Genomic DNA, 27,824 nt, shown 5'->3' on the forward strand with positions numbered 1-27,824 from the left:
CGAAATCATTCCCATAAATTTCAATCGTATTCTAAATCAGAGTTTTGGGAAACCTGAAATTGAAAAATAACGATAGAATATTGGGATTCGAACCCACTCTGACTGTAGTACAGTACCGACACCTATTAAACTCAGAATTAACTACAAATACAGCTCGCTTCTGTGCGATGATTTATATCGACTTTACCTATATTGAAGTATATCGTTCATAAAGAGATGGAGAAAGAAGTTGCCGTCTGGTTTTAGGGCTCTATGCTCCGAATCACGTTATTAGAAATAAGCAAACGAAACAGGTAAGACTGAGGAGTGTGAGTGATGCTGCCGCGGGGAAGGAACTGAAAACGGTATCAACACTTTGACTATGTCTATATATAATTTTATAAAGCTGAAGCCTGATGACGTTTCTCTTCCTCTTCCTGGTTCCACTGTTCCAGTGTTTCGTAGTTTTTGTTACCTCCTATCGTTCGTGGTAAGCTTTCATAATCGGATGGTTTTGTTAACCAATGTGGTTTGTACTGACATTTAAACTGGATACTTCTGTCAAACTGTCAGCAGATGTTGATGTCGCCAGATCAGTAGTGGTCATCATATATGTGTCTAATGAAGCAATATATTTAGGCAGTTGATATTTTGCCAATGCGGCATTATTCCAATGGCTCATTCTGATTGGCCAATAGACGCGAACATTTTTCAAGATCAAGGATAATGGAATGGAGTCCAACGGAGTTGGAGAAAATAGAGGCATAGAGCGGGATTTGAACCTGGACCAGCATATTGCTAGCTTAATGTCTGTCTACTAGACCACCACAGTTCTTACAATCCGGCCATAAGTTATCACTAAATAAAGCATTCAACCATACCCTAACCTTCTCTCCGTAGTAAAACGGACCCTCTAGACCCTAACCATATCGAAACCCTGACCCTAAACCTGATATAATGATTTTATTGTTTTGTTTTATAAGTAAATAGCCATTGGCAAAATAGTGTTTACACGAATAATGCCGCATTGGCAAAATATCCACTTCCATATATCTATTATTGTTACTTTTCAAGCATCTACAAACTTTCGAGTTAACTTTCTAGCATTGATTATTATCCATTTTCATTATTATTATTACCTCTCGTAAATAGTTCAATCAAAACTGACTATAGAGATCACTATTAGGGCGATTCGCCCTGTGTTGTACAGGACACTTATATCACATTCTCAGCTAAAAGAACTACAAGGCATCCTTTAATTTCAATGTGTTTTGTTACTTTGGTACTTAGGGAGGTTGTCAATCATCAGGCAGCGAAAAGATTCTGATAGGCCTATCATACATACAAGAAAAAATATAGCCATCCAAAAATAGTATTACCGACTCAAAATGTCATTAGGAATTCAGTGCAATGGTTTATTTTGATAATATATCCACTAGAAAGTAGCTTTTTGGCCCAGTTTTTGTCTTGAGATTGTGATGATTTTTGAACCGCACACCATATTTGATTGGTGAATCTAAAGTGGAGATTTATAAAAAATATTCGCTGAAATGATGTTACGTGATCCACTGAATTTGAAAAATGAAAATCAAACTTTCTCATCAATTCTAACTATAATATCGGACTCTGGATGGCATCGTAACTCAAGTGACAGTTGACAAAAATGTAATAAACATAATTGCACTGATTATCCTAACATCGTTTCAGTAAGTATTTGTGGTGAGTTTGCTTTAGAATAACGAAATCCAATATGGTATCCAGTGCAAAAATTGTGACGATCTTGAGACGGAAACCGGATCAAAATTCTACTTCCTAGCGGAGATATCATAAAATGAATCGCTGCATTGAATTCATAGAGACGTTTTGAGTCTGGCTTGGCAGCGATTTGTAATTACATAGATTGCGACATTCAATAGAGGTCTTGCACTTTTATCTGCACTTTTACCTTTACATTGGCTGTAGGAACCTTACTGGAAGAGGCCTCTCTTCCTGATTCTGCAATTCACTATTGAATACAATTGTTTTAACAATTTCAAGAGCTGTGAGGAGTTTAAAGAAGCTCTGAGGAGTTTAAAGGAGCTGTGAGGTGTTTAAAGGAGCAGCGGTGAGGAGTTTAAAGGGGCAGTGGTGAGCCGCTACTGTCAGATTGGTATTAAAGATGGCTGCTGTGGTGAGTTGTGAGTGGTTCACGGTCTATTACCGATTAATTCTCCTAATTGCCTTGTTGTGTTTTTTATTATGTAGGTGTTAGGAAGAGGTGCTAGTGCAGCTGCTGGTGTAACATCGCAATCTGATGATGAAATAGTGAACCATTTAAAGAAGACACGCGGTCGAGGTCGCGGAGTCAGACGACAAGTGCAATCTACCCACAATTCACCTAGTTTTAATAGACCAGGTAATCGACGATCATACGTCTCATCACCAGGGGGCGCTGCTGTACAGTCTAACGTCTCTTCACCAGGGGGCATTGTTGAACTGACCAAGCTGCCGCGAGAGGGCATTGTTGAGTCGATAGTACTACCACCAGAGGGTGCTGTTGATTGTACAGTACTACCACCAGAGAGTGCTGTGGATTGTACAATAGGCCTACTGCCACCAGGTGTCACTAGTGTTAAAAAATCAGTAGATTCAGATACAACAATGGATTCTGATAAAGGTATTTATAATCATTACCGGGCATCTTTAATAAACTAAGCTTGTCTATTAAACTAGAGCTAAAGTCTTTAAACCAGGTTTATAATTATTGTCTATAAACTGTCTCTTTTAAAATCAAGTTCCTCTATGAAAACAAGGTTTATAGTCCATAAACTAGATCTCTATTAAACAGGGTTAATATGTAATCTTTAGTCTGTAAACTGTGCTTTGTTCATATCTTAAGATACTGGTACATGTGATTCCGATACAGCTGCTGCTGCTGCTGCTACTGATGTTGGTGATATCAGTACCACAGAAAGTGATACCTCAACCACTACTAACGCAAAGAGACGTGGTTTATATGACATCATAGTTACGCGAGTTATAGACCCGCATAATATATGGGCACAGTTTGGGCGAGGTATGTACCCCTTTATGGGCAAAGTTTGGGCGAGGTGTGAACCCGGCATTTATGGACACAGTTTGGCCAATGTATGAACCCCTTTATAGGCACAATTAGGAGGTAGGAACCCCATTATGAGCACAGTTTGGGCAATATATGAACTCCTTTATGGATACAGTTTTGGTGAGATATGAACCCTTTTTGGTCACAGTTTGGGCTAGGTATGAACCATTTTATTGGCACGGTTTAGGTGAGGTATGAACCATTGTATGGGCACGGCCTGTTCCTTAATGATTGAGAGATGATATTTCTGTATTTTTCAGATGGAAGTTTGAAACATTTCAGACAGATGGATGATAGCATCAATGATTATTGCAGCCAATCGCATTTAACTATTCCTAATATGGATGCTATACGCATACATCAGTTGGTTTTTGCGTTTTCGTCAATTACTCAGAAATGGCACCGAGCAAGTGTTATTAGAGTTGACAGGTGCGTTATATTAAGACTGCTGCTGATTGCCTCCGATTCCCACTCTTATTGCCTCTGATTCTTACTGATTCTCGACGCTGCGACTCTTTGTTCCGTAGTGAAGTTGAAGAGATTGATGTGTATTTCATCGATTACGGTAATAATGAAGTAGTCAACGTAGATGAGATAAGAACTCCGATACCCGAAGTTTACAGCGTACAACCTGGTTTAGCTTACATGTGTAGACTCAACGGTGTTCAACCGGTAAGTGTGCGTTCTGTCGCTACCAGTGCCGCTGCTGCTGGTGCCGCTGCTACTGGTGCCGCAGCTGCCCCCTTGTCATAATATTTCTATAATTTTCGCTCTCTAGTTGGCGTCAGTTTGGATTCGTCGCGCGACTGAACAGTTCAGATCGTTGGTTCTCAATAAAACGGCTCAAGCCTCATATTGTATGAAAGACAACACGATATACGTCAATATATTCGTTACGTAAGTTACTCTAGCCTACATTTATTGATTGATTAACTTAATTACTTATCAACCTACGAATTACTTATCAACCTAACTATTAATTGTTTGTTACTTATAGAATCAATGATGAGAAGGTATCTGTAGCTCAGTGTCTTATTGATGATGAATTAGCTATGGTGAGTAAAATGTTCTGTCAGTTATTTATCTCTTTTCTGTTGTTAGAATTGTTTCTATATTGTTTCGTTACTTACAGCCATCTGAAGATACCGAACTGGTAACCATTGACAACGAAGAAACCGGTAGCGACGATAAACAATCGGAGCAGGCGTTGTCATCGCCGTGGAAACAACAATTGAAGATATTTAAAGCCAGTTCTATCGGATTAGCGCAATTTAAAATCGACCAGATTCCTAAAAACATGCCATCATCATCATCATCATCATCTAACAGCAACAACAATAACCAAGACCATGACCATACCACCGGTATGTATCATTTACTGCACCTCTGGGCTTTCACTGCCTTCATGCTTTCTTACTGCGCCCCAGGCTCTCCCTGTGTCCCTGAGCTCAGTGGGCCCTCTTACTGTGCCTGGGCTCATTTAGCTTTTTTTCTGCCCCTCGGGCTCTCTAACTGTGCCCCCGGGCTCAGTAACTTCTGAATGCACCTACGGGCTCTGTGGGCTCTCTCACTGCGCCTACGGGCTCTGTGGGCTCTCTCACTGCGCCTACGGGCTCTGTGGGCTCTCTTGCTGTATGCTGTTGATATATTTTCAGATACCGGTAATGAGATTTCACTTGAAGCTCAGATTTTATTCGGTGACATTTTGACGGATCAGAAAGATTTAGCTGAAGAGACGACACATCATAACGATCAGAGGTCTTTAATCGATAAAATAGAGGAACAAATTCAACACGCTCAACTCGGTAAATATAAACTACACTCAGTTGCCCCTCAAACCCTCGTTCTGCAGCCCTCGGTATTTACACTCGTCAACTGTGTTTGGTATTTTTAGGGTTTCAAGACAAACGCAGAAAGAGAAATTTATCACCAGAAGAAAAAGCACCAGTCAGGTACCAGTACTATACAAACAGACAGACACACACACAGACACACACACACAGACGGACACACACACAGACAGACACACACACAGACACACACACAGACAGACACACACACACAGACGGACACACACACAGACACACACACAGACAGACACACACACAGACAGACACACACACAGATAGATAGATTAACAGACAGACAGACACACGGACAGACAGATATAAAACTGAAAAGACAAACACAAAGAGATAGACATGATTGATAATGCGGTAGGTTAATATTTCTTTGTAGAGAGGAAAATGAAATGATTAAAACTTTGCGGAAGAAATTTCGACATTTGTCAGAAATTGAAATACCGAGATTATTCCGACAGGAGATATTCTACATCGAGAACACTATTACTGAGAGTAAGTTTAATCCTCCATTCACATAATAATCCTCCGCTAATCCCTGGTTTAACCAATTAATCTTTTTGTAGATGGTCTTGATATCGAGGATATATTCAATGAACGCGACGTGAAGAATTTAGTTCCGATGATCATTAAAAGAGGGCTCTCGCACTATGATACCCATTGCATTTCAACCATTCGACTTCTCAAACTCATTCATAGTAACTATCATTCGATTTGGTTTGAAATTTATTTGATTGATTCGAAATCCAATTGATATTCAATTGATTTGATATTTGATTGATCAGATATTCAATTGATTTTTGATATATGATTGATAAGATATTCGATTGATTTGACATTTGGTTGATTTGATATCCGATTGATTTCTATATTTGATTGATGTGATATCCAATTGATTTGATATTCAATTGATTTCATATTTGAATGATTTGATATCCAATTGATTTGATTCAATTGATTTGACTTTCGGTTGATTTGATATCCAATTGATTTGATATTCAATTGATTTCATATTTGAATGATTTGATATCCAATTGATTTGATTCAATTGATTTGACTTTCGGTTGATTTGATATCCAATTGATTTGATATTTGATTGATTTGTAGCGCATAAACAGTGTAAGGAGATGATAGGAGCGACAATAATTGATTTAACACATCAATATGTAAAGGTAAGTCTTCCTCCCTTCCCCTTCCCTAATTCTTCCCTCCTGCTATTGTCAGTGAACCTAGCTGTTATTTTTTTACAGGTCTCTAAACAGAAATTCCATCAGGAACGAGTTCACAATTTCGTTAAATTCATGGGTGTTCTGTTTGTGAATAGCGCCACCTGGGAGTCTGAGTAAGTACTATCAGCTGGTCTCTGCGCGGGATGGCAGATGTTGATAATGATGTTATATCAATATATTTTTTAGAATGCCGATTGCTTGTCACATTCATGATTCAATCAAACAAATCATTCTCAAATGGTCTCTTTTCAAGAAATCTGTAAGTATCACTTCCCAATATCATCAAAGATACCTCAATTTCATCAGTGATATCTCAGTGTTATCAATATATAAACATCATCAATTAATATTTCTATTTGAGATATAAAAAACCGATATCAATTATATCTCAATATCATCAAGGATACCTAAATTCATTGAACTCTAAGCGAAAGGGAAGGCCAACTCCGTGACGTCACTGTACATTTGTCTTTGCTATCTTCGAAATTGATCAGCGCCCTCACCGGTGACGAAACAATAGGTTCTGGGAAATATTTTCGCTTCTATGCTCAATTTCATTAGTGATATCATCAATTATATATATCATCAATTAATATTTGAGATATCATCAAAACGATATTGTCAATGAAATATGCTATATCGTTCTCTGTCTCTGCAGCAGTCTGATGTTTGTGCGGTTACCGAACTGTATTTAAACAGCCTCGTTCAGATTCTATACGAAACTCACCACGTTTTCAAACTCATGTTTCACAACGATTTCGAATTCATCCAAAACGAAATCAAGACGAGAATTCTCGACGGTCACATAGTCAGGTAAATAACTCCGGGATTATCGTCTGATTACTTAGTATTATCTATCGATGGTGATATTATTGTGATGATATTTTGTAGGAGTTTGAGATCTGCTCTGTTAGACCTGCTGTTAGATATCTCCAGTAATAAATCCGGTGTCTCGTTCGAAGATAAATCTGTTCAATGTAACGACGCTGTTACTGATTTGGAAGGTACAAAAAGTTTAACATTTTCGATCTACTCAGAGCTATCCCTTTCTCCGGTATATGCGGTGGGTGGCTCCGGTATGTAGTAATTTATGTTAATGTATTTTCTAGATGACAGTTTTGCTGATAATTTGTCGTCTGAAATTCAACCGGATTTTGAACTTGTTTATGACATCTTAAGCAAACTGAATCTTACTTCATTGTATCCGAAATTCATCAAGTGGGGTTTAGATGTAAGTACCATCCCCTCACAACTCCCCCTCTCCACTCACGATTCCCTCTCACATCTCAATCTTCCCTCACAACTCCCCTCTCCTCTCACAGCTCTCAAAATTCATCAAAACGGGTTAAAATGTATGTACTTCCCCTCACAACTCCCAAAATTCATCAAGTGGGGTTTAGATGTACCTCTCCTCTCACAACTTCTCCACTCCCCTCATAACTCCCCATCTTCCTCACATCTCCCCCTCTCCCAGCACAACTTCCCCTCTGCCCTCACAACTCCCCCACTCCCAGCAAAACTTCCCCTCACAACTCTCCCACTCCCAGCATGACTCCCCTCACAACTCCCAGCACAACATCCATCTCTCCTCACTCTGATATTGTATTTGTGTATTGTAGGATGGAATAGTGCGTAGTGATAAATATGATCTGGAGACTCTACTACCGAATTGTGGATTCAGTTACATTCAAACATCGAACATCATTAGATACATAATCACTAATAAACTGAGACGATACGTTACCGCGACTACCAGCAGCAGACCGTGTATACTGAGCGATGATAGTGATGCGGAGCAGCTCCTGTTGAGAGGAATCGGTCAGGTATTATCGAGCGATGTAAATCCTGCGGATGGCGTCGTTACTCGCGTCGATCGTTCACCGACGTCCGTTATGAACGTCGACAACAACGAATTCCCTCCGTTAGTTACCGTCGATGTTAACCCCTATGGCGGTAACCGTGACGACAGCGATGACGACGGCGCGAGTAGTCCTCCGTCGTCCCCGGCGAGTAGTTTACTACAGAATCAATTCGACGTTGATTATCAGGACGCGAGCCTCAGCGTCGTCTGTCCGGATACCGCTAATAAACTATACTCGGAAATGACTAAGCTCAATACTCGTCGTAATGACTCTCGCCGGAGTCACTGGGACTCGCGTGATACACAGCACGACTCAAGAAGGAGTCATAAAACTGATATTTCTGGTATGAATCTGATTTCTAATTTAGTTTCCGATGAAAATCAGAACCGTATCTACGACCAGAATAGAGCTGCAGTAGCGCCACCTACAGTGATTCAATCAACGGCGCAGCCTCCTAGTGGTGCTAGCGGTACTACTACTGTGTTAACACTACACGATATCAGCAATAGACTCATACAATCATCACCAGCAGTAGAGGGAGCCGTTGCTTCTGCTGCTGCTGCTGTTGGGAGGAGGCCGAGTGAAGATGATAGTGAGGCTGACTGGTGGGATGCTAAACAATCTCCCGTGAAGCGAAGAATTGATAAAACGTCCGTGAAATCGCTCGTTTCTGATTGGCTGGCTGAAAAACCTCGTCTAGAAGCAGGTGAGTTAAAACCGGCGTCGGCGAACGAAGAGCAGGAGCAGGATGATATCCCGGATAGCTCAGAAGAGCAGCACGATAAGCTCGAGGAAGATGTGCCCGATACGTGGGAGGATGCTATTGATACCGATGATATAGTGATAACTGATGATAAAACATTAGAGGAAACATTTATTGAAGCTGATACTGATGAACATGTTAAGATAATTATTCATGATAAAACAGTCAACTCAACTGTTCGTGAACAGGTGGGAGGAGTTATCAATGATGGGCAGGTGGGAGGAGGGAGCAATGATGAACAGGTGGGAGGAGTTAACAATAATGAAGAGGGCGAAGTTGATAATCTAAGGGGTGGAGGGAGTAACTCGGTTGAAGGAGTCAGTAACTCGGAGGGCGGATCTGGTGTTCGACAGTTTATTTTAGATACCACTTTACCACCAATTAAAAGTAGACGTCAGTTCGGTAAAATAATTCAGGAAGAGCCTAAAAATTTCAGTGGTTTTAAAAGTTCAGGATGTACTGTTTGTGGTGATACGAGACATACTTCGGCTGACTGTTTCAATGTAGCTGATAGTCTATTTTTCTGATAATCTGACTCCACCCCTAATTAACCTACCAGTTTGGTTCCGCCCCTCATTGACATACCGGTACCTGACCGGTTCCGCCCCTGATTGACATATTTGGCTGGTTCCGACCGTGATTGACATACTTCATACTTGACTGGTTCTGCTCCTGATTGATATACCCTGCTGGTCCACCCAGGATTGACGTACCTGTGACTTATGTGGTCTAGTGATTTAATCAATTCTTGATATGTCGCAGCTTTCGATGGAAGTAAAAGTCATCAACATGATCCCAACTACAATGACTTAAGCAGTGAATTTACTGTTATGTACATTTCTAGTGTGAAAGAAATTGATGTTAAGTTGAATTATTTCTTGTATACAATTTAAAAAATTCTGAGTTCATATTTCGTAGTTATTTATTTTTGTCTGTGCTAGAACTAAACATTAATTTATAATGTGTAAATAATGCTGATTTTAACTCATTCAGTCAAGAGATATATAGTTTGTAAATATCATTTATTAACAACTCATAGAGTTTTTGTTGAATTATTCAGCTAGAAAAAGAAGAACTAAATGGCAAAAGTTTACAGCAGGTACTACCCGCCTTTATCTTTGTCAAAAGCTTTATTTGCATGCTATAATAATCATCAGTCAAACTTGGTTAAGTCATCATTTGGATGAATCGCCACATCGCTTAAGTTGTCCCTAATTTCGAGTCTCAATTTGCAATTCAGTTGAACCTCGTCAATACAGGACGAAACCCGTTCATCGCGATGATTTCCAGCATGTTCCAGCTAAGATATAGGCTCCGATCTAAGCACTTGTTCGATTGCCCGGGAGAAGTATATTCTCATCAGGGCAAGTAGGTTATCATTATCATTTGTCCCCCGGGCTAGTGCAATTTTATGACACAAAGCTTTTTTCCCCACTCGATACAACGGTGAATTGTGCCACAAATCGGACTGCTTGTGTAGGTCAAGTAGCTTTTGGAGGGGGCAAGCGAAATTTCAGATATGCTTGCCCCTCGGGCAAGTGGATTTCATTCCTTAGATCGGACCCTGAAGATATTTATATCGATCAAACTTTGGACGATACGAAAACCGTTTGATATGACAATTTCACTTTTGCTGCAAGATTCGTAATAACGAGGTTCCACTGTACTAAAGTGCAAGTCATCATATGTTTAAGTTACCAACATAATGATCAGGGCTGCTGCCAACTATTCCTGATTTTCAGTATTTGTTACTTTATGATTACGAGAAATACTAATTTGATTTGTTTGATGCGTACAGAAATATCAAAGTTGTTACGGGAGGGTCTTACTGGTTGATTACCGATTAATTGAACATTTTCTTTTATATCGAAATGTTACTGCAAAAACTTCAATTTGTTACTGATAACACTTTTCTGAGGTTGGCAGTCCTGAATGATTACAACTTAGCTGCAAGTTTGACTGTTCCAAATAAGTAATTCATTATTCAGATTCGAATAAAACCTTTTGAGCAATATCAACAGGGTTCGCATTTAATCATATAAAAACCCTGTTCATTGTTTTTGTACGTATTAATTAAAGCATGACTATTAAAAGGAAAATTTCCTGCAAATGTATTTGTTTCAATTTTCTGTTTTGAGGCAAGCTGCTGATTTACATTTGTTTTTTTACACCAATGAAGGGAGAGGGGAAGGAGGTTTGAGAGGGGAGGTTCGACTCCTGTTTCATTCCACGTGTTCATTTCCTCTTTTTCTATTTTTAGTTTGATCGAAAAAAAATCTTCAACAGCATCAGTGAGAACCAGATAATCGTCTGTAATCCTGATAATCCTCTGTTATCTTGAATCATAAAGAATTCAAACTAATTTTTTTGTAACGTCGAAAAAATATTTTATTTCAAATTCATTAAAAAACATCTATAAATTCAACAGGAGATGTTCATCTCAGAATCACAGTTCAAAACCTCACTCGCCAGGGATTGATTCTACTCGGCGTCAATAGGTGGCAGTCTAATCGGCGGTGGATTATTAGTCACACGTTTTAACATCGATAATACGCGTTCCCGCGGAAACGATTGCTCACCGCGTGCGGACAATGAGGAAGTTGAACTAGAAGTAGAGGCCGATGACGACGCCGCCCTATTGACAACCGGTTGAATTAATAAACCCGATTTGAATATAGGCGAGTGTATATCATTGGTAAGATGCATCCCCGACTCGTTGACGCCGTTTAATATCGATTCCGTTTTACGTTTCGATTCGACGTCTAAAACCGATTTACATTTATACAATACAACGTCGTCGTTGCCATCGGCTACGCGTTTTAAATTATTCGACATTTCATCGTTGTTGTTTTCGACGTGGCGCAGTTTTAAATTAATCTCTTTATCGGCGCGTTTTACTCTGGCAAGTGAGTCGGTTACAAATATTTTCGGATTGTGTCGTATATTTAATTCTTTAGGAGTTGAATTATTAAGAGGAAGCATTGTGTATATATCTCTGGGATACGCGTCTGATAAATTACTGATGTATTGTTTATCGGGTATTTTAGTAGAATGATTCCACACTATCGTATTATAAAACCTCTCGTCATTCTGCTCCTCATGAGGGTGGGCTCCATCCTGTTCCTCACAAAGGTCTCCTTCCCGATCTGATTTCTCTGATTTTGTCGTAGAGGGCGTTTTAATGTCGTCCGCCGTTACTATGACGACCTTTTTCTCGCGTAATTCTTCGCTCTTATTGGCCGCTTCCCCGGCCTCCGTAGCTACTACATCCATCTCGGAGATGACCTCAGCGTCCTCGGTTATGACCTCTTTCTCTGCGGTTACGACCTGGTAACTTTGTTTGTTACTGTTTGGTTTATGGAGGGATTCTTTAAACTGTATTTTTGGTTTTACCTTAAAATTGAGAAAGTTAATGAGAATTGAACCTTAAGATTTGAGGCCGATTCAATAAAATAAGTTAAATATTTGAATATGTACCGGTTTCTTCTGTTGTTTGTAACGTTGCTTTTTCTGATCGTTATTCAGCCAATCATCGTACGCCTGTTTACCGTAAAAATGACTCTCATCGTCGTCGGGTTTCACCGTATTTTCTCGTTCTATTTGATGAAGAACCTGTTGTAGTTTCACTTTGCGCAGTTGATTCATATCAGCGGCGATCAGTGATTTATTATTGTGCCACATTTCATTCGCTAAAATCCTGTTCGAAAAAAAAAACAATCACATTACATCGAATTCTCGTGAAAAATGAGGACTTCGAGCAGTTTAGCTTCTGGGCCCGGAATCGCAACTACAGTGGAACCTCGCTTCAATTACCTTTGATTTAATGATTTATCGTTGATAACAAAACCTAGAATTTCATCCCAAATACAACAATATCAATTAGGCTACAATGTACTTTCATACTGGATATAACAAGCTATAGTTATATCCAGTATGAAACATTTTTGTGAAACGGTAGCCCTGAGTTTTTTTAAGTTCAGACCAGTAACAAGAGTTCTACACACCTGGCACATTTTTTATGCGACCACAGTTTAGCCAGGTCAATAGGTCGATGGTTCCTGTTGTCCACGACATCAATTTTTGCCCCGATTTCTATCAATACTTTTAAACATTGTACGTGACCCTCGCTGGCCGCCTGGTGGACAGGAGCAACACCGTCTTCATTTACACTACAAATACACAATAAAAGGCCTAATAATGATAATAATTTACTTTCTTGATATATTGATTATCAAAGTAATCTTTGCGTTTTAATACATAAGATTAGAAAATTGAAAATGCAATTCTCTGTGAAAAACATAACATTGAGATTGTAGATTTGTTTAACAAACATTAAGACAAATAGGTTCGTATAAAAAGATGTGTTTTCATGTTTGATTTAAAAAATTCGACTGTAGGACTAGATCTAATATGACTAGGCAGAACATTCCTAAGTTCAGGTACAACACCTCACAACATTGAGGGAGCCACCGAGCCGAGAAATAGACGGAGCCCGACTGGTACTTACACGTCAGGATCTGCGTTGTGTTCTAATAAATAAATCAAACACTTCAAAGATCGTGCACCGGTCTGGTTACTGATACAAAGATGTAGAGGTCGCCATCCGTTTTTACTGGCTATATTGACGTCCGTGTGATGTTTCTCGATTAGTAACCGCAGACAGTCGATTCTACCGTGTAAAGCTGCTAGATGAATCGGGGCTAAACCCTGCATTACAAAATAGTATATATATATATATATATATATATATATATATATATATATAATATATATATAGATATCACATACATGCAAAAGAAAAAATCTATAGACAACAGGCAGCGTTAAACGAACCTGACCCCAGACACTAGCGACCCCTAGACCTAGATTAGTTCCAACCCCTAGTATTAAAGGGGGTTCTTCGGGTCTCTCCTCATATTTCCAGTTAGTAGAAGCAGTCATTACGTGTGACGGTGGTAGAGAGCGTGAGAAGTCTCCTATGTTGTTAGTGCAGTGTTGTTTATTATGATCTCAACTGTGAAATACATATATATAGATTATACAGTACAGTACAGTAGTATAGACAGCCTACAGTAAATAGTTCAGTCACGCAAACCAGTTCTATTCAATACACCGGTTCAGTATTACTGTAAATAGTAATTACTGCCGGAGAGAATATTCAAAAATAACCTCAAGCTTTCAGTTCAATGTTCTATTGTTATTGGGCTCAATGCATTGCTAACCCTTAGTCTAGTACCTAGCCATTGTTCCCCAAACAACCCGTAACAACTAGGCCTATGCTCTATGGGAATGGGCCGGGCGGCTCTGACTGAGGGGTGAGGTCAATTTGTACAATTTCTATTATAAACTATCATCAAATATTATCACATCTGAAATGTTCAGGGGCCAGCTGCTCAAAAAGGACAAAGTTTGGTAAGGCCTAGAGTTTACTAGGGTGGATAGTTGACATAAGGTGTCAATTAAAAGTTCATTGTTACGGTATTTATCCACTGGTTAAACCTAACTTTTGAGTAACAGGCCTGTTTGGGTGTCAATAATTGACACCCCAATTTTCTACCAAGTTGGCACTGGCACTGCACAAGGGCAAGGCAGGGCCCGGGGGCCACCCCCACTAGTCCCCACCCTGCAACCCCAGCAGGCTAGGCCTACTCACATTTTGATCAAATGTTATCGCTCCTTTGGGGATATTTTTCAAACTCTGTTGTAACCAGTTGACATCTCCTAAAGCTGCTGACGTGAATTCATCATCTTTTAACGGAATTGTCGTTTTTATGTTGCGTCCTCGACCCATTTTCTATAAACTCTAACGACAAAAAAAACTGAAATAAAATAATAAAACAGCGAAAAGAAAGAAACGAATAGACGGAGTAAGAATCGATAATTACCATTTAAATTCCAAATTTTTAATCATTTACCTGATTTTAATACATGTCACGTATTGATTGGGTCTTTCGGTAATTGTATTTTTTCATATAACTGTCAAAAGATTTGACACCTTTCAAAACAAACCTTTACTTCCGGGTCATGTGATGACGCCTTTTTCGCACGACGCGTAAAGGCTACACGTACATATGCCTAACGTTATATGTCTACGCGTAGTAAAATTGATTTTACGCAAAAATAGATTTTTTGATCCAGCATTCGTTAAATTACGTGTTTGAAATAAAAATTCTCGCTGAAAATGAGTTTTTTGTTGAAATTTTTGGATGGCCATAAAATACTAACATGCCAAAGGTGGGTTCCAAATACCCGGACCGTCTTGGTGCGCGATCTTTACGCCGTACTCACATGCCAAAGTAAGTGGCTGAAATAAGGTACCGACTAGTAGCGCCATGGCCAGCCTCACATACCAGTGTATGTTTGAATGAAAACGTTATGTTTATACGATTTTTGCACCGTATAAAACTCTGAGAACGCATTGTGGGTTGCCTGTTTTACTCGAGCATGCTATGAAGGGAGAAATTTGTGAAGAGACCGTTTTAGAAAAAAACGTACGCATCCGTTGAGGGAACCGGCGACTGAACAAAAGCGCCCCCGCCGGCACGGCTCAGTCCCCGTAGCTGACCGTCAAAATGGCAAACCCTGGCCGCCAAACCATGATTGGTCTATTTAACACCACCAGGTCCGATGCTTTCTTGTATATTTCTGACTGAGGAGCCCATCCGCCAAATGAAAACCATCCATCCTCACCATAGGGTTTTCATTGATTGCCGCTGGCGCTGGAGCACCATGCGCCAACCCTGAGCGCAACCTTCGGATTAGTCATATTAACGGTTGTACCAGAATTATTAACTACTGGAAACATATATGTACAGATAGCGACGGAATTGTAAATAGAACACTGAAAGATATCCGGGATGAGGATAAGTTTCATTGTGATTGGAAAGTGTTTTTGAATGCATTGTTAAAGACTAGCAGAAGCGATGTAGATGTATATAGTAATTTTGTACCGACTTATCTTCCCAACTGTATTAAACATATCCTACAAGAAAGATACAAAATATTTTGGAATGATAGAATCAAACAATTTAGTAAACTTCAATGCTTGAGTAATACCGAATCCGAATTTTGCATGGAACAGTACCTGCTACTTAATATCCCAAAAATATTTAAATCTGCAATATCCCGACTCAGATTAAGCGCACACTCCCTACTAATTGAAAAAGGGAGACACCTCAATCTAGCAAGAGAGAATAGGCTATGTGAAAAATGTAATATTGTTGAGGATGAATTCCACTTTGTTATGCAATGTTCAAAGTGGTCTGACAATAGAAAAACTCTTCTTGAAGAATTATATAGAAATTTTCCGGAATGCAGGAGGTCCTCAAGTGAGTGTAAATTCAGAACCATTATGTCAACTGTACAGATGGCGTATAGCCTTGGGAAATTTATAAAGGCTTCTTGCTAGAGTCAGCTATGTGTATGTATATGACATGATATGACGTTGTTTACTGAATCAGATTTTTTACTTGTACATAGCCTACTCATATGAACCGTCTCGGACTATTGAATCCTAGTCATAGTATAGAGAAACTAGTGTATCTGCCTATCTTATCATGTTTGTATATAGACTGCTATAAATTTTATCTGGTTTTGATATTTACTTATTCTTCTTTGTTTTCCTCTTTATTGTAAAAAGCCAATAATGTCATTTGTATATAACGGTGCAATAAAGATTAAATTGAATTGAATTGAATTATTACATCGCCCAGCCCCAGAACCTCTTGGGCGGACAGTATACGTAGGTTCCCGCTCAGCGCCCACCAGTCTATTATCTAACCAGTAGTCGTTTTTTACCGGCACGCTCCGTTTGCTTTATCAAGTGTACCACGCATCTGATTAGACTGGTAAGTGCTGAGCGCCTGTCTGCCCAAGAAAGTATTGGATGTATTAGACCAATGAAGGGTTTGCGGCCAGTAATGGCGGTTGCTCCGGCGGGCGGCAATCAAAACCTGCGGTCACGTAATGAACCATGTCTGACTTTTGAGGAGCGACTGGCTTAAGTTTTTTAGTGAGGCCGGATGCAGGCCACACTCCTCCCTCCAACACGGGATCGGATTAGTTAAACTACTTTATGGGCGGTGAAGTTCGCAGTGGGTTGACTTCAAAACCACCCGCAACAGGCCACAAACACCATTTATCAGTCCATTATAGTGACCATACCGGTGATGAGGACGTCGACCAACTTCGCCTTCCGGCAACAGATTCATCGTAATTAAATCAACTAAGTTAAATAACTTTTTAAATATAAATAATATATGTTGAACAGAAACATTCGGTTTATTTATACAAAAATATAACTAGACGGCACAGCAGAGAGATCGGTTCATTTAAATACCACTAGGCGGCGTTACTCTCGTTTGTCGATGTCAGCCTCATTAATAGTTGTCGGTATGTCGACTGTATGCAGTAATAGATCCGGTTTTATCCTATAGATTGAGCTATTTTTCATACTTCCGTAACTATCATCTAAGCCGAGACTTGGAATGAGCGGAATGTGAGGCTCGAGCCTCGAACTGGTGCTGCTCTCGTCTGGTGAGTGAAACTGCGCGCCGGTTATATAGTCCCTTCTCGTGTTAGCAGAGAAACGTACTGTGGTATCACTACGCGAGGATCTACCGGACGTCGGGTTCCACATATTATTAGGTCTGGACGTTGGGTTCCAGGTGTTATTAGGTCTGGATTCCGGGTTCCACGTGGAATTAGGTCTGGAGGTCGGGTTCCACATGGTATTAGGCCTGGACGCCGGGTTCCACATGGAACTAAGCCTGGACGCCGGGTTCCACGTGGAATTAGGTCGCCTGATTAGTTCAATGTGTTGAGATTTATCATTAGAATATTTCACCAGTATTTGATGATGTCGATGACTCTAAAAAAGAAAACATTTTACGAGTAAATTGATCTTGATTAGAAAAACATGGCACCCGTCGCGTTCGCCGTAAGTAATCATTAAAAATCATCGACTTTTTGCATCTGCTAAAAGGGAAATACACACGAGTCGTTGCCCGGCAACTTCCCTCAAAATACACTCGGTCTAGCTGTAATAAAATTGTCTACTGAAATATTGACGTAAAACGCTATTTGTGATGTACGTATGTGTGCATGCTGATCGAGACTTGAGATTTAAATTCACATCAGATACGAAACCCATCAGTAAATATGAATAGCGATTTATACCGCCACTAGAGGGCGTGCTTATCTCTTGATTTATCCGTTATTTGTCTAATTCAAAGTAAACAGCGATATAAACTACACCAGAAGCTGAAACACGTGATTTTATCTGCCTCGGGAGGCACCTTCCTTACTCGTGATTCTATCTGTCCCAATGGACGACATGCGATGTATGGATGGCTGATTTAGTGAATAGAATGGCGACAGAAAATTACAATTTATTTCTTCCTTTTTTCTCGAGAAACAGAAATGATTTATGACAAGTTTCTTTCAATCATTTTAAACCCAACACCTCCAATTACCCAGTATATAGACGCCACTCAAGGATTCACAGCCCCTGGGCTCCGATATTTTGCAGGGCGGATCCGATGTTTCGGCGTCTGCCAAAAATAATAAGGTATGCACACATTTTTATGAATGCAATTTTAATTGAAATGTAAAAAAAAGACTATATCGGGGAAAACACTATGCTCTACCTCTCTCTGCTCAAACATCAGGATCCGCCCTAATCATTGGGCCCTGGAATATAGCCCATAGGGCCGGGCTCGGGCGATACATACCGGTGAGGCCGGAGTTTTATAACTCGGTCTCGAATTGATGTTAACTTTTAGCCCCAATTTTTTCTTGACGCTTCTCCTGAAACTGCGATTCATAAACCAGTACAATAACGGGTTCAGGGCACTGTTGGAGTGTCCTAGTAACAGCGTAAACGGCAATACAGATAATAACCCAACAGACGGGTTTATTCCAAACTCATAATCATGTAAATCAATACTCAATGATACGATGTTATACGGCATCCAACACACAGCGAATAGAATAGCCAAAAACATTAACATCCGGGACACTTTACGCCGACCCCGCATTATCGACTTATTTTGTTCTTGAAGCGCTTTCGAATCCTGGCGGTGAAGACTTTCACTACTTCCAGTCAATAGTTGACACCCGATTAGCGAGTACGACGCGGTAATTATTACTCCGGGAATAATATAAACACAGATTAATAATGAGATACTGTAGGCTCTACGTACTTCAGGGGACCACCATCTTTCTGTACAGAAGTCTATTGGTTCGGAGTAGAGCTCAGTGATTGCGGGAGTGGTCTCTGTTTGTCTGACCAACATCAGCGGTAACATTATCGCTAGCGATATCAACCATAAAATCACGATAGCGATTTTAGCGTATTTCGATTTACTGACGCGACGAAACGTCATTGGATGTCTAATCGCCAGGAGGCGCTCCAAACTCATCACGCATAGTGTTGTTACACTGGCTGATACCGATACTCCTGCAAATATATATGACAAATCAATCAATCAATCAATCAATCAATCAATCAAAACACATTGGAAAATAGTTGTATACAATTTTCAAATTCAATATTTGTCATACCCATTAGGCAAAGCCGGTACAAATATAAATCACAGTAAGGTCACACAAAGAAATATACTAGTTTCTCATCAGTATTTTATTCTGGAAGGTGACGAGGGCGGGCGAATTTTATTTTCATTGCTTTTTGTTAAATAAAAAAGATGATATAAAAAGCTCAACTAGAGACTAATTGAAGAGACTCGGGAGGGAAGTTTTTTACCAATGCCAAACAAACACCAGTAATGCAAGTAGAACATATGCAAAAAAAACTTTATTTACGTAGAATTAAGAAGCTCCCTAAACCCGAAACATAAAACTACGTACATCATCACATTTAATCGAAACTGAGATAATCATTTTCGCGCTTACTCGAAATGAAGTAAGATGAAACGAACCTGGTGCTGTTGTTGTCACCGTAAAATATGGATTAGCAGTACGATGAAGGATGAGCATATTAGCACATGCAGAAAAAAAAAACCACTGTCGTACACTATACAGGTATACGGGCAAGCGGGTTTTGATTTTTATTTAAAAAAACGATTGATTCTTTTCCATCGCGGGCTGGGGCATTTTATGGTGGCTGATAAGGGCCAAATACAATAATTTTCACTCGACCTCGATTATAGAAAAACACAAAACGAAACTTGTGGAGCAAAACGAACTTCATTTTTGCTTGGGCACAAAAACGAATTTTAACGCGCAAAAACGAAATATTTTAGAGCAAAAACGAAAATATTCGTTTTTGCTCTATGATTTTTCGTTTTTGCGCCATAAAATTCGTTTTTGCACCTTAGCAAAACGAACTTTCGATTTTGCTACCCCGCAAAAACGAATATTTTGGTTTTTGCTAGGGCGCAAAAACGAATTTTATGGCGCAAAAACGAAAAATCATAGTGCAAAAAACGAATATTTTCGTTTTTGCGCTATAATATTTCGTTTTTGCGCGTTAGCAAAAACGAAGTTTTCGTTTTTGCTCGATAGATTTCGTTTTGCGTTTTTCTATAATCGAGGTCGTGTAAAAATTAATGCATTTGGCCCTTATCAGCCATAGCATTAGGCTTTTTTACTTTTATTCCTGACACTTTTTATGACACTTACTGACACTTTTTACTTTTCTTGAGAAACGTATTTCTTTGTGTGGCCTAACTTACAATACAATATAATACATATACCGGTACACAGTTACTGAAAGAATTATATATTATCAACCAGTGCCCTCTAGCGATCATTGTGTCACTGGTTAACATATTGACCCCCTGATTACCCTCCTCCAGTTAACTACATTTCGAATCACTTTTCTGGCTGACTTAGTATTTCAACTGTCAGTTCATCAGTTCATGTAAGTCAGGATCAATTTAAAATGCAAATTAGTTTGAATCATTGATCAGCGGTTAATTACAACTCACACCGACTATGACAAGCGAGGATAGACTAGTGTTAGATGTTAAAACTTACACCGACACTGGTAAGTGAGGATAGACTAGTGTTGGATGTTGCGTGTCGCTGGATTTTGTCATAAAACAGGATGCACTTTGCCGCCACCTGCTGGTAGGGTGTGGCTGGATGTTGTCTGTCACCAGAGGTAGCTAGTGGTTGTACAAAGCATCAATAGTCCCCAGGGGAAGCCATTTTCTTACCTTGTAAATAAGCTGTAAATTTACACATTACGAAACCATAAATCCAAACTTTATAAATACTTTGTCCAACTGCCATAGGTATACATATACATGTTACTGAAATAGAAACAAACAATACAGAACCTAACTGTTATTAGTTCTACTAGGGTCCTTGGGTGTCGGGGACATTGAACCCCCCAAACTAATCGATCCAGGAAACTTTTATATAATTTGTGAAATACATTTACACAGCCTAGGAACGGGTTTTATCGTCATATTCATTAAATTCCCGAATTTTCTGGTACTTCTGATGTCAACTCTTAATTGATGGACCTAATTCTCCTTCTTGAAAAACTTTGATCTGAAACTCTGGTCAACACAAAATTGGGGAGAAGAGTCACCACACCACTGACTTGTCGACCTGTCCACACAGCCAGACAAACTGACAACGTCGGTCTATGGTCTAGTCGCTTCGCATGCCCGGGCTGACATGCTGGAGATGGCCGGTTCCAGCTAGGTTTAGTGTTACTCGCGAGCTAGCCAGCCTTATGGTGACGTAGGGTTTGGTTTATATTGATGACGATAGCATTTGGCGTACGGTTGGTTGAAGATGACTGTCTTTTGTAATAAATCGCTCCCATCTACCATCCTCGCTTGCCAGGGGTCTGGTATCGTTCCCCGAACTGGCGGAAGCGGCTTAAGCTCATAGTGAGTTCGAATCCCTTGACGGGTGAAGATGATCTATACGGGCACCTGTCTGTGTGCCTGTTGCTTTTATGACGTCAAAATCGGTGGGGGTGTATAAATTCGCATCACGCTTTGGTAGTAATAAGTCCGGCCTGTGTTATGAGTTGACATAATTTATTTATTTCTACGCCGATCATATAGTACCAAATTGGTAAAACAAATTGCTGTCACCTATTAGGGACGGTTCATATTGAACAATCAAAATCGACCACTCTGAATATATCTGATTGAAAAGCCCACGTCAATTTGCAGGTTTTGACAAAATATTAGAATCTTAGGTTGAAAACTTCTTGAGAAATTGATGGTCGAAAACAAGGCAAACTCAACTTATAGATTTTCTTTGATTTAGTTTGTGTTTCGATTTCGGATCAAACAATAAAAATCGATCACTAAAACATGATCGAAAAGTCCACGTAAAGAGGTTATGGTAAACTATCAGAATCTTAGGTGGTAAATTCTTTGCGAAGTCGGCGGTTGAAATAAGGGAAATGTATCTGTATTTCGATATGAAAGCCTGACATTGTATTGACGTACGAAGCTTTGATGTAGCATTTTAGTTAAATGAAACCACATCGATGGAGAGAGAGGGGGGAGAGAGGGGATGAGAGATAAAGTTAATTTTGCGTAAATGACTTTCGTTTGATGTTTTTGAACCGGCTGTTACGCTGTGTGACTAGTCGCACGACGGTGGAACACTCATTTCGTTGTGGTCTTACTCATATTACATTATTCATATCTGCTCGAAATATATACGTGAAAAACAATATCTGATTGTATATGAAAATGAATTGAAGGAATTGGGGTGTAACGCAGTAGTGAGAGGGGGACCTGAGGTAGGGGAGGGGTTTTAGTGTTATACACACAGATACTGTGACAAACAGTTCGACACACTCACTGCAGGAGCTGCTATAGTAGTTCAGACCCCGGAGCATAGTTACCCCGTAATCAGTGTATCATCTGCGTCTGTCTGTCACACACTGATACTAATTACAGAGAGACAGACACTGGTAATAGGGGGTTAGATTAGGGATAAAAGATTGACCTCTATCACATCTGAGTTTATCATGCACCAATTCGACTACGCCATTTATTTTTTTACCAGTATTTTCTTGTGAATATATCTTATAAAGAATGTCGACTGTTGCAGGGGTGAAGGTCACCACAACTAAACTCCTTCAGCTAGCAGAGATAGATTGATCCCTGGCAGGCGAGGCGAGCTGGTGAGATGATCAGTGGTTATGAAGTTGATGTTTTATTCATACTCAATACGAAACCCCAACACTGATAAATCACCATCGTTACCATAGCTACATCTCATTTTAGATTCGTAACCATGGTAACTCGGGTAACAATAACTGCACGCATATCCATAGTAACCAGCAGGCTGACACAGGTTTGTACAGGTGTTTTTAGTCTGTGTCTCACTCTCGATCGTTATTCAATATTCCGATATTTTATGGTCGCGTTTTGTGTCAGACGAATGTTTTTTTTTACCGTTGATACATTCTTTGTTCCTGCTGGGGGCAAATTTCCGAAACTTTCCTGAGCAGAATCAGTAGTCTCGCTTACCGCAGGATGCACTGCAGTGCCCGTTGGGCACAGACTACACTGCAGTGCCCTCGCTTACCGCAGGCTCAGTGTACTGGTTTAATCGGATTATAACCAGATGAATATTAAATCATAATTTCACTTGCTCGCAGGTTTTAAAATGGGATTTGTTAGCTTTTTTTTACCCAGCACGGCTAGAACCGCGTGTTTGACTCGCTGCTAATAGAGAACAGGCAATGGGGTACCCGCAGTGCTACTGTGGCAATCGAATGGCAATTCCACGTATGGCAGGCTGGGAGCCGCCAGGTTTGCTAGAAAGTTTGTCATTTCTCGATCCTACATTTCAATTAAATTTGAATGAACTTTTAGAAGTAGAAGTACGGAGAAGAATGAATATTTTGTGGGTGCTGTGATGATTTGGGAGTCATAAAAATCTAGTTCAAAATTCATTGAAAATGAAACGAATATGTCACTGCTAATAAGGACCAGGCATTTGAACAGCGAGTCAGGGGTCACTGCTATGCTAATAGTGAACAGGCAATTGAACTGAATAGTTTACGTTGGTTTATTAGTTTTAGTTTGGATCAATAATAATGTATTGAATTGTCTATCATGTCTGATTGAGGGTTTTGTCTCTAGTCGTCATGAGTAATTCGGTTATTCGGAAATGCATCGATCAAAGTCTCACATGTAGTATATCAGTAACAACGACATTCTCAAAAAAGTCATCGAAACCGTTCACAAAAAACTCATCAACGGCACAAACTGTTTTCGATGAACAGCACAACAAACGGTTTTGTTCAACGCGCATTAATACACGAAATCTGTCGAAACCACTTGATTATTTATGCATCAAACAGCTGGCAATTAGTTAAACTAAATCCCCCCTCTCTCTCCGTCCCTCCCCTCTAGTCTGTCGGGATTCAGTATTTAAAATGAAGAAGTTATTATACCAGAGATTTTGATTGAATTGGACGGGTTCCATGTTTGAATTGGACGGGTTTCGTGATTCTCTTTGATAAATCCCTATTCAATATTCTTTTCATTGTATATTTTTCACGTAACAGCTTCCGAAGTAAACAATCGCAACCTAGCAAGCGAGTTCAGTTGAGTCACTGTACGAAAACAAGTTCAAATCAGTTTCACAGATGTTGGTGGAGAGGGGAGGACGAACGGGCGAGGGGGTTTAGGGGCGAGGCAAGGGGGTAAGGACCGAGAGTTCCAGGATCCAGTTAATATACGCGTACAGATCAAATCTGAATCTAGGTTTAAAACATTGCAGAATGAACCGATCTTACTTTTGAGTCGGAATGTGTGAGAATGAATTGTTCTACCCACAAGTAAGAGCGGTGTGGGCGGCGGGTAACGTTCGACTCTGGGTAGCCAGGTCATTGGTTCGAACCCCGTACATTACGGTAAGTGTCCCGGGGCAAGACACTTACCCTCGTCGCCTCTCTTGACCCAGGAGTAAATGGGTACCTGGCCTGATAGATGACTCACGAGCGCTTAGTAGCTGCTCGGATTTTACTCTTCCCAAAAGAGAGATAACTGATAAATGGGGGGGGGGGGATAAAACTAATTCGATGGCAAACGTCGTTGAACATAGTGAAAAAGAGCGCTATCGAAATTAAATTACTATTTTCTAGTTTTAGATTACTAATTTATTATCACAAGTTTGGAACTGTTTTTAGTACTGTGGAACTCGATTCACTAGTGTGGAACTGGGTCCAGAACTGTGAACTGGATGCAGAACTGTGGGAAAGTGCTTTATTCTATCATAGTCTGATCAATCATTGAGATAACAATAAAATGTTTTTTTTTACTACGACTCGGGGTCACTTACCTAACAAATCTGCTACCGCTAAATTCACCAGAAAAACATTCGTGACGTTTCTCATATTCTTCTTAGGAAGAACAACAATTAAAATGGTAAAATTCCCAAAAAACGCCATCACAAACAGCGGAATATAAACTGATATTAATACGATATTAGTCGGTTTAGTGTAGATGTACAAACGATCCCGAAATCCTTCCAGTAATAAATTGATTTGTAGTTGTTGATTTTGAGTTGTATTCAATGTTGAATTCATAGTAATTCCTGCAGTGTTTAATAAGTTGTACAAAGATAATTCCATGATTTCCGACGGTAGAGGGGAGAGAGAGAGTTCACTGGTATCACTGATCTCACCTCGCTACTGAATGACTAGCAGCTAACCGTATCGCGTCACTTTCACTCGCTTTCAGTGGACCACTTACATGCTGCCAGTGGACCAACCCTCTACCACTCACCACTCGTTTTGGTGGACCACTCACTAGCTGCCAGTGGACCAACCCTCTACCACTCAGCACTCGTTGTGGAGGACCACTCACTCGCTGCCAGTGGATCCCCTTACCACTCACCACTCGTTGTGGTGGAACACTCACTTGCTGCCAGTGGGCCAACCCCTAGACCACTCACCGCTCGTTGTGGTGGACCACTCACTCGCTGCCATGCTGCCAATCAACTAACCCTCTACCGCTCACCACTCGTTTTGGTGGACCACTCACTTCAGGACTCAGTTAATCAATGGATCAGAATTCGAGAAAACTCAGCTTATATTAGGATGCAGTTTCACAGTTCTGGATCCAAGTCCATTGTTCAAGATGCTGCAACTGGAGCCAGAATTATGGAACTGGATCAAAAACTGTGAAAATGGGTTCTGAACTGTTGAACTCGATCCAGAACTGTGGAACTAGGTAGAGCACTGTGGAACATGTGGACGTACACGTTTTACTCTGCTGAGATCCTCCGTGAACGATTATTTATTGGTTGCAATAAATCTGTTTATTTTTCTGTTGCAAGTGAAAATGTTTTCCACAAATGGAAACCGACATCAATCGAACTCGTGTTTGCTGAGATAAATAGCTTTCATTGAAACCACGTGGTGCGTTTAATGCTTTAATCTCAGTTACAATTAGCTTCGTGAAAATATCCACTGCCTCCCTTCAGTGTGCGCCGTGTGCGCTGTGTGTGCAGGATTATTGAAATGTGACGATAAAGAAAGCAAGAAAGAGAGCGATAGATTTTAACTTTCAATAAGAACACAGACATGTACGCCGTGCTGTGGGTAATTAAATCATATTAATTCAGTTATAAACGCGGTATCACTGGTAACTACTACTAATTCAATTCCAGTATTCAATAAGCACAGGGGGTGCCGTGATGAGGAGGGGGCTTGGTATGGTCTATATGAAGTCGGGTCCTTCTCAACCTCTTAGTTATTGTGCTCAGATTTCAGCGTGTAGCGTAGTTCAACGCAGGACAACAGCAGGAGAGGATCTGAAAGGATAGAGAGTCATATCTCAAAATATCACTCCCCTCACTTATACGAGCGTCACCTGGTCAGCGGAAGTCACACTCTACATGAAACTTGTATTTGCGGTGTTTGTCACGAGATCACATGACCGAACTATTGATGGGTGTGGTCAACCACTGTTGGACCTTGTTCCTTCAAAGTCCATTAGTAAAACAACCACATGTCAAAATGAGTACAACTGTGGTATTGTGTGACGTCACGAAGGATCGATAAATCATGTTTGAAGTGCTTTTTGATTTCCGAGAAATGATTTTCAAGTTGAGGTGATATTTTTGAATTTGAATTATTTTGAAGTGAAGTAAAGCGTAATGTTTTATTGCTGAGCGGTGTTTGGTTGATTAAACACACTCCTATTGCCGCCGCTGCTGCTGCTGCTTCCGCTCAAGAGGATTCTTATTTCTGTTTCATCTCTTGCTGTTTATTGGTTTCTAAATTTTCACTGTAGCCCCAAACAGAGAGATTGTCCTCAGTTTGAATCTCTAGTTTTTATGTGGCTATTTAATTAGAGAAGCCCACGAGGAACTAGAAACAAACAGCCAATTACATTGCAATAGCTGCCTTACTGCAGGGAAAAAATGAGTTAAAATAGTTGAATCGTCCAGGTTTACCTATTTGAATACCAGGATCCAGTTTCACAGTTGTGAGTAAGAGTTAACTCTGAGTTAAAGTTAGTTCTACCCAGTTGAATACCAGGGCATCCTCGTATGACCCAGTTGAATACCAGGGCATCCTCGGTATGACCCAGTTGAATACAAGGGCATCCTCGGTATGACCCAGTTGAATACCAGGGCATCCTCGGTATGACCCAGTTGAATACCAGGGCATCCTCGGTATGACCCAGTTGAATACCAGGGCATCCTCGGTATGACCCAGTTGAATACCAGGGCATCCTCGGTATGACCCAGTTGAATACCAGGGCATCCTCGGTATGACCCAGTTGAATACCAGGGCATCCTCGTATGGCCCAGTTGAATACAAGGGCATCCTCGGTATGACCCAGTTGAATACAAGGGCATCCTCGGTATGACCCAGTTGAATACCAGGGCATCCTCGTATGGCCCAGTTGAATACCAGGGCATCCTCGGTATGACCCAGTTGAATACAAGGGCATCCTCGGTATGACCCAGTTGAGGCATCCTGGGTATGACCTAGTTGAATAATAAGGCATCCTCCGGGTATGGCCCAGTTGAATACCAGGGCAATGAGGTCAGTTGAAGGTCATC

The 27,824-nt window shown here is 40.3% G+C and overlaps 3 protein-coding genes across 8 annotated transcripts; 1 reads left to right on the plus strand and 2 right to left on the minus strand.

Annotated features, from left to right (window-relative positions):
• Positions 1-165: 165 nt before the first annotated feature.
• On the plus strand, positions 166-11,191 carry LOC141898581 (uncharacterized). Of its 4 annotated transcripts, XM_074784561.1 has the most exons (22): positions 166-293; positions 1,942-2,149; positions 2,224-2,635; positions 2,858-3,034; positions 3,340-3,508; positions 3,607-3,751; positions 3,858-3,976; positions 4,077-4,134; positions 4,212-4,443; positions 4,735-4,884; positions 4,974-5,031; positions 5,318-5,433; positions 5,505-5,636; positions 6,046-6,110; positions 6,189-6,280; positions 6,354-6,426; positions 6,826-6,980; positions 7,059-7,171; positions 7,277-7,398; positions 7,787-8,735; positions 9,853-9,891; positions 11,053-11,191. In XM_074784561.1, the coding sequence occupies exons 2-22, from the start codon at positions 2,138-2,140 to the stop codon at positions 11,055-11,057; spliced, it is 3,393 nt and encodes a 1,130-aa protein (XP_074640662.1). In that variant the 5' UTR covers positions 166-293; positions 1,942-2,137; the 3' UTR covers positions 11,058-11,191. The 4 variants fall into 4 exon arrangements, with proteins under 4 accessions (XP_074640662.1, XP_074640661.1, XP_074640658.1 ...); XM_074784560.1 differs by lacking the exon at positions 11,053-11,191 and having other exon boundaries at positions 9,853-11,018; XM_074784557.1 differs by lacking the exons at positions 9,853-9,891; positions 11,053-11,191 and having other exon boundaries at positions 7,787-9,826.
• Positions 11,155-14,854, minus strand: LOC141898582 (uncharacterized). 3 transcript variants are annotated; one of them, XM_074784562.1, is made up of 6 exons: positions 14,708-14,854; positions 14,446-14,595; positions 13,300-13,499; positions 12,797-12,961; positions 12,270-12,489; positions 11,155-12,185 (listed from the first exon to the last, which is right to left on the minus strand). In XM_074784562.1, the coding sequence occupies exons 2-6, from the start codon at positions 14,581-14,583 to the stop codon at positions 11,274-11,276; spliced, it is 1,635 nt and encodes a 544-aa protein (XP_074640663.1). In that variant the 5' UTR covers positions 14,584-14,595; positions 14,708-14,854; the 3' UTR covers positions 11,155-11,273. The 3 variants fall into 3 exon arrangements, with proteins under 3 accessions (XP_074640663.1, XP_074640664.1, XP_074640665.1); XM_074784563.1 differs by having other exon boundaries at positions 14,446-14,611; positions 14,708-14,838; XM_074784564.1 differs by lacking the exon at positions 14,708-14,854 and adding an exon at positions 13,626-13,806 and having other exon boundaries at positions 14,446-14,587.
• Positions 14,855-17,101: 2,247 nt separating this feature from the next.
• On the minus strand, positions 17,102-25,335 carry LOC141898380 (QRFP-like peptide receptor). The gene is made up of 4 exons (XM_074784236.1): positions 25,089-25,335; positions 20,972-21,067; positions 18,524-19,251; positions 17,102-17,661 (listed from the first exon to the last, which is right to left on the minus strand). The coding sequence occupies exons 1-4, from the start codon at positions 25,333-25,335 to the stop codon at positions 17,143-17,145; spliced, it is 1,590 nt and encodes a 529-aa protein (XP_074640337.1). The 3' UTR covers positions 17,102-17,142.
• Positions 25,336-27,824: the final 2,489 nt, after the last annotated feature.

Source organism: Tubulanus polymorphus, chromosome 2, assembly GCF_964204645.1.
Source record: "Tubulanus polymorphus chromosome 2, tnTubPoly1.2, whole genome shotgun sequence".
Taxonomy (NCBI): Eukaryota; Metazoa; Nemertea; class Palaeonemertea; order Tubulaniformes; family Tubulanidae; genus Tubulanus; species Tubulanus polymorphus.

Coding starts and splice junctions, on each gene's coding strand:
- LOC141898380 (XM_074784236.1), bottom strand. CDS start 25,335: ATGAATTCAACATTGAATACAACTCAAAATCAACAACTACAAATCAAT. Junction 21,068..25,088: donor AGCGGTAGCAGATTTGTTAG/GTAAGTGACCCC, acceptor TTTCTATTTCAG/TAACATGTATATGTATACCT. Junction 17,662..18,523: donor ATAAAACTCCGGCCTCACCG/GTATGTATCGCC, acceptor TTTCTTTTTTAG/AGTCATCGACATCATCAAAT.
- LOC141898581 (XM_074784557.1), top strand. Junction 3,752..3,857: donor GACTCAACGGTGTTCAACCG/GTAAGTGTGCGT, acceptor TTCGCTCTCTAG/TTGGCGTCAGTTTGGATTCG. Junction 4,885..4,973: donor AATTCAACACGCTCAACTCG/GTAAATATAAAC, acceptor TGGTATTTTTAG/GGTTTCAAGACAAACGCAGA.
- LOC141898582 (XM_074784562.1), bottom strand. CDS start 14,583: ATGGGTCGAGGACGCAACATAAAAACGACAATTCCGTTAAAAGATGAT. Junction 12,490..12,796: donor TCGCATAAAAAATGTGCCAG/GTGTGTAGAACT, acceptor TTTTTCGAACAG/GATTTTAGCGAATGAAATGT. Junction 12,186..12,269: donor ACAAACAACAGAAGAAACCG/GTACATATTCAA, acceptor CTCAATTTTAAG/GTAAAACCAAAAATACAGTT.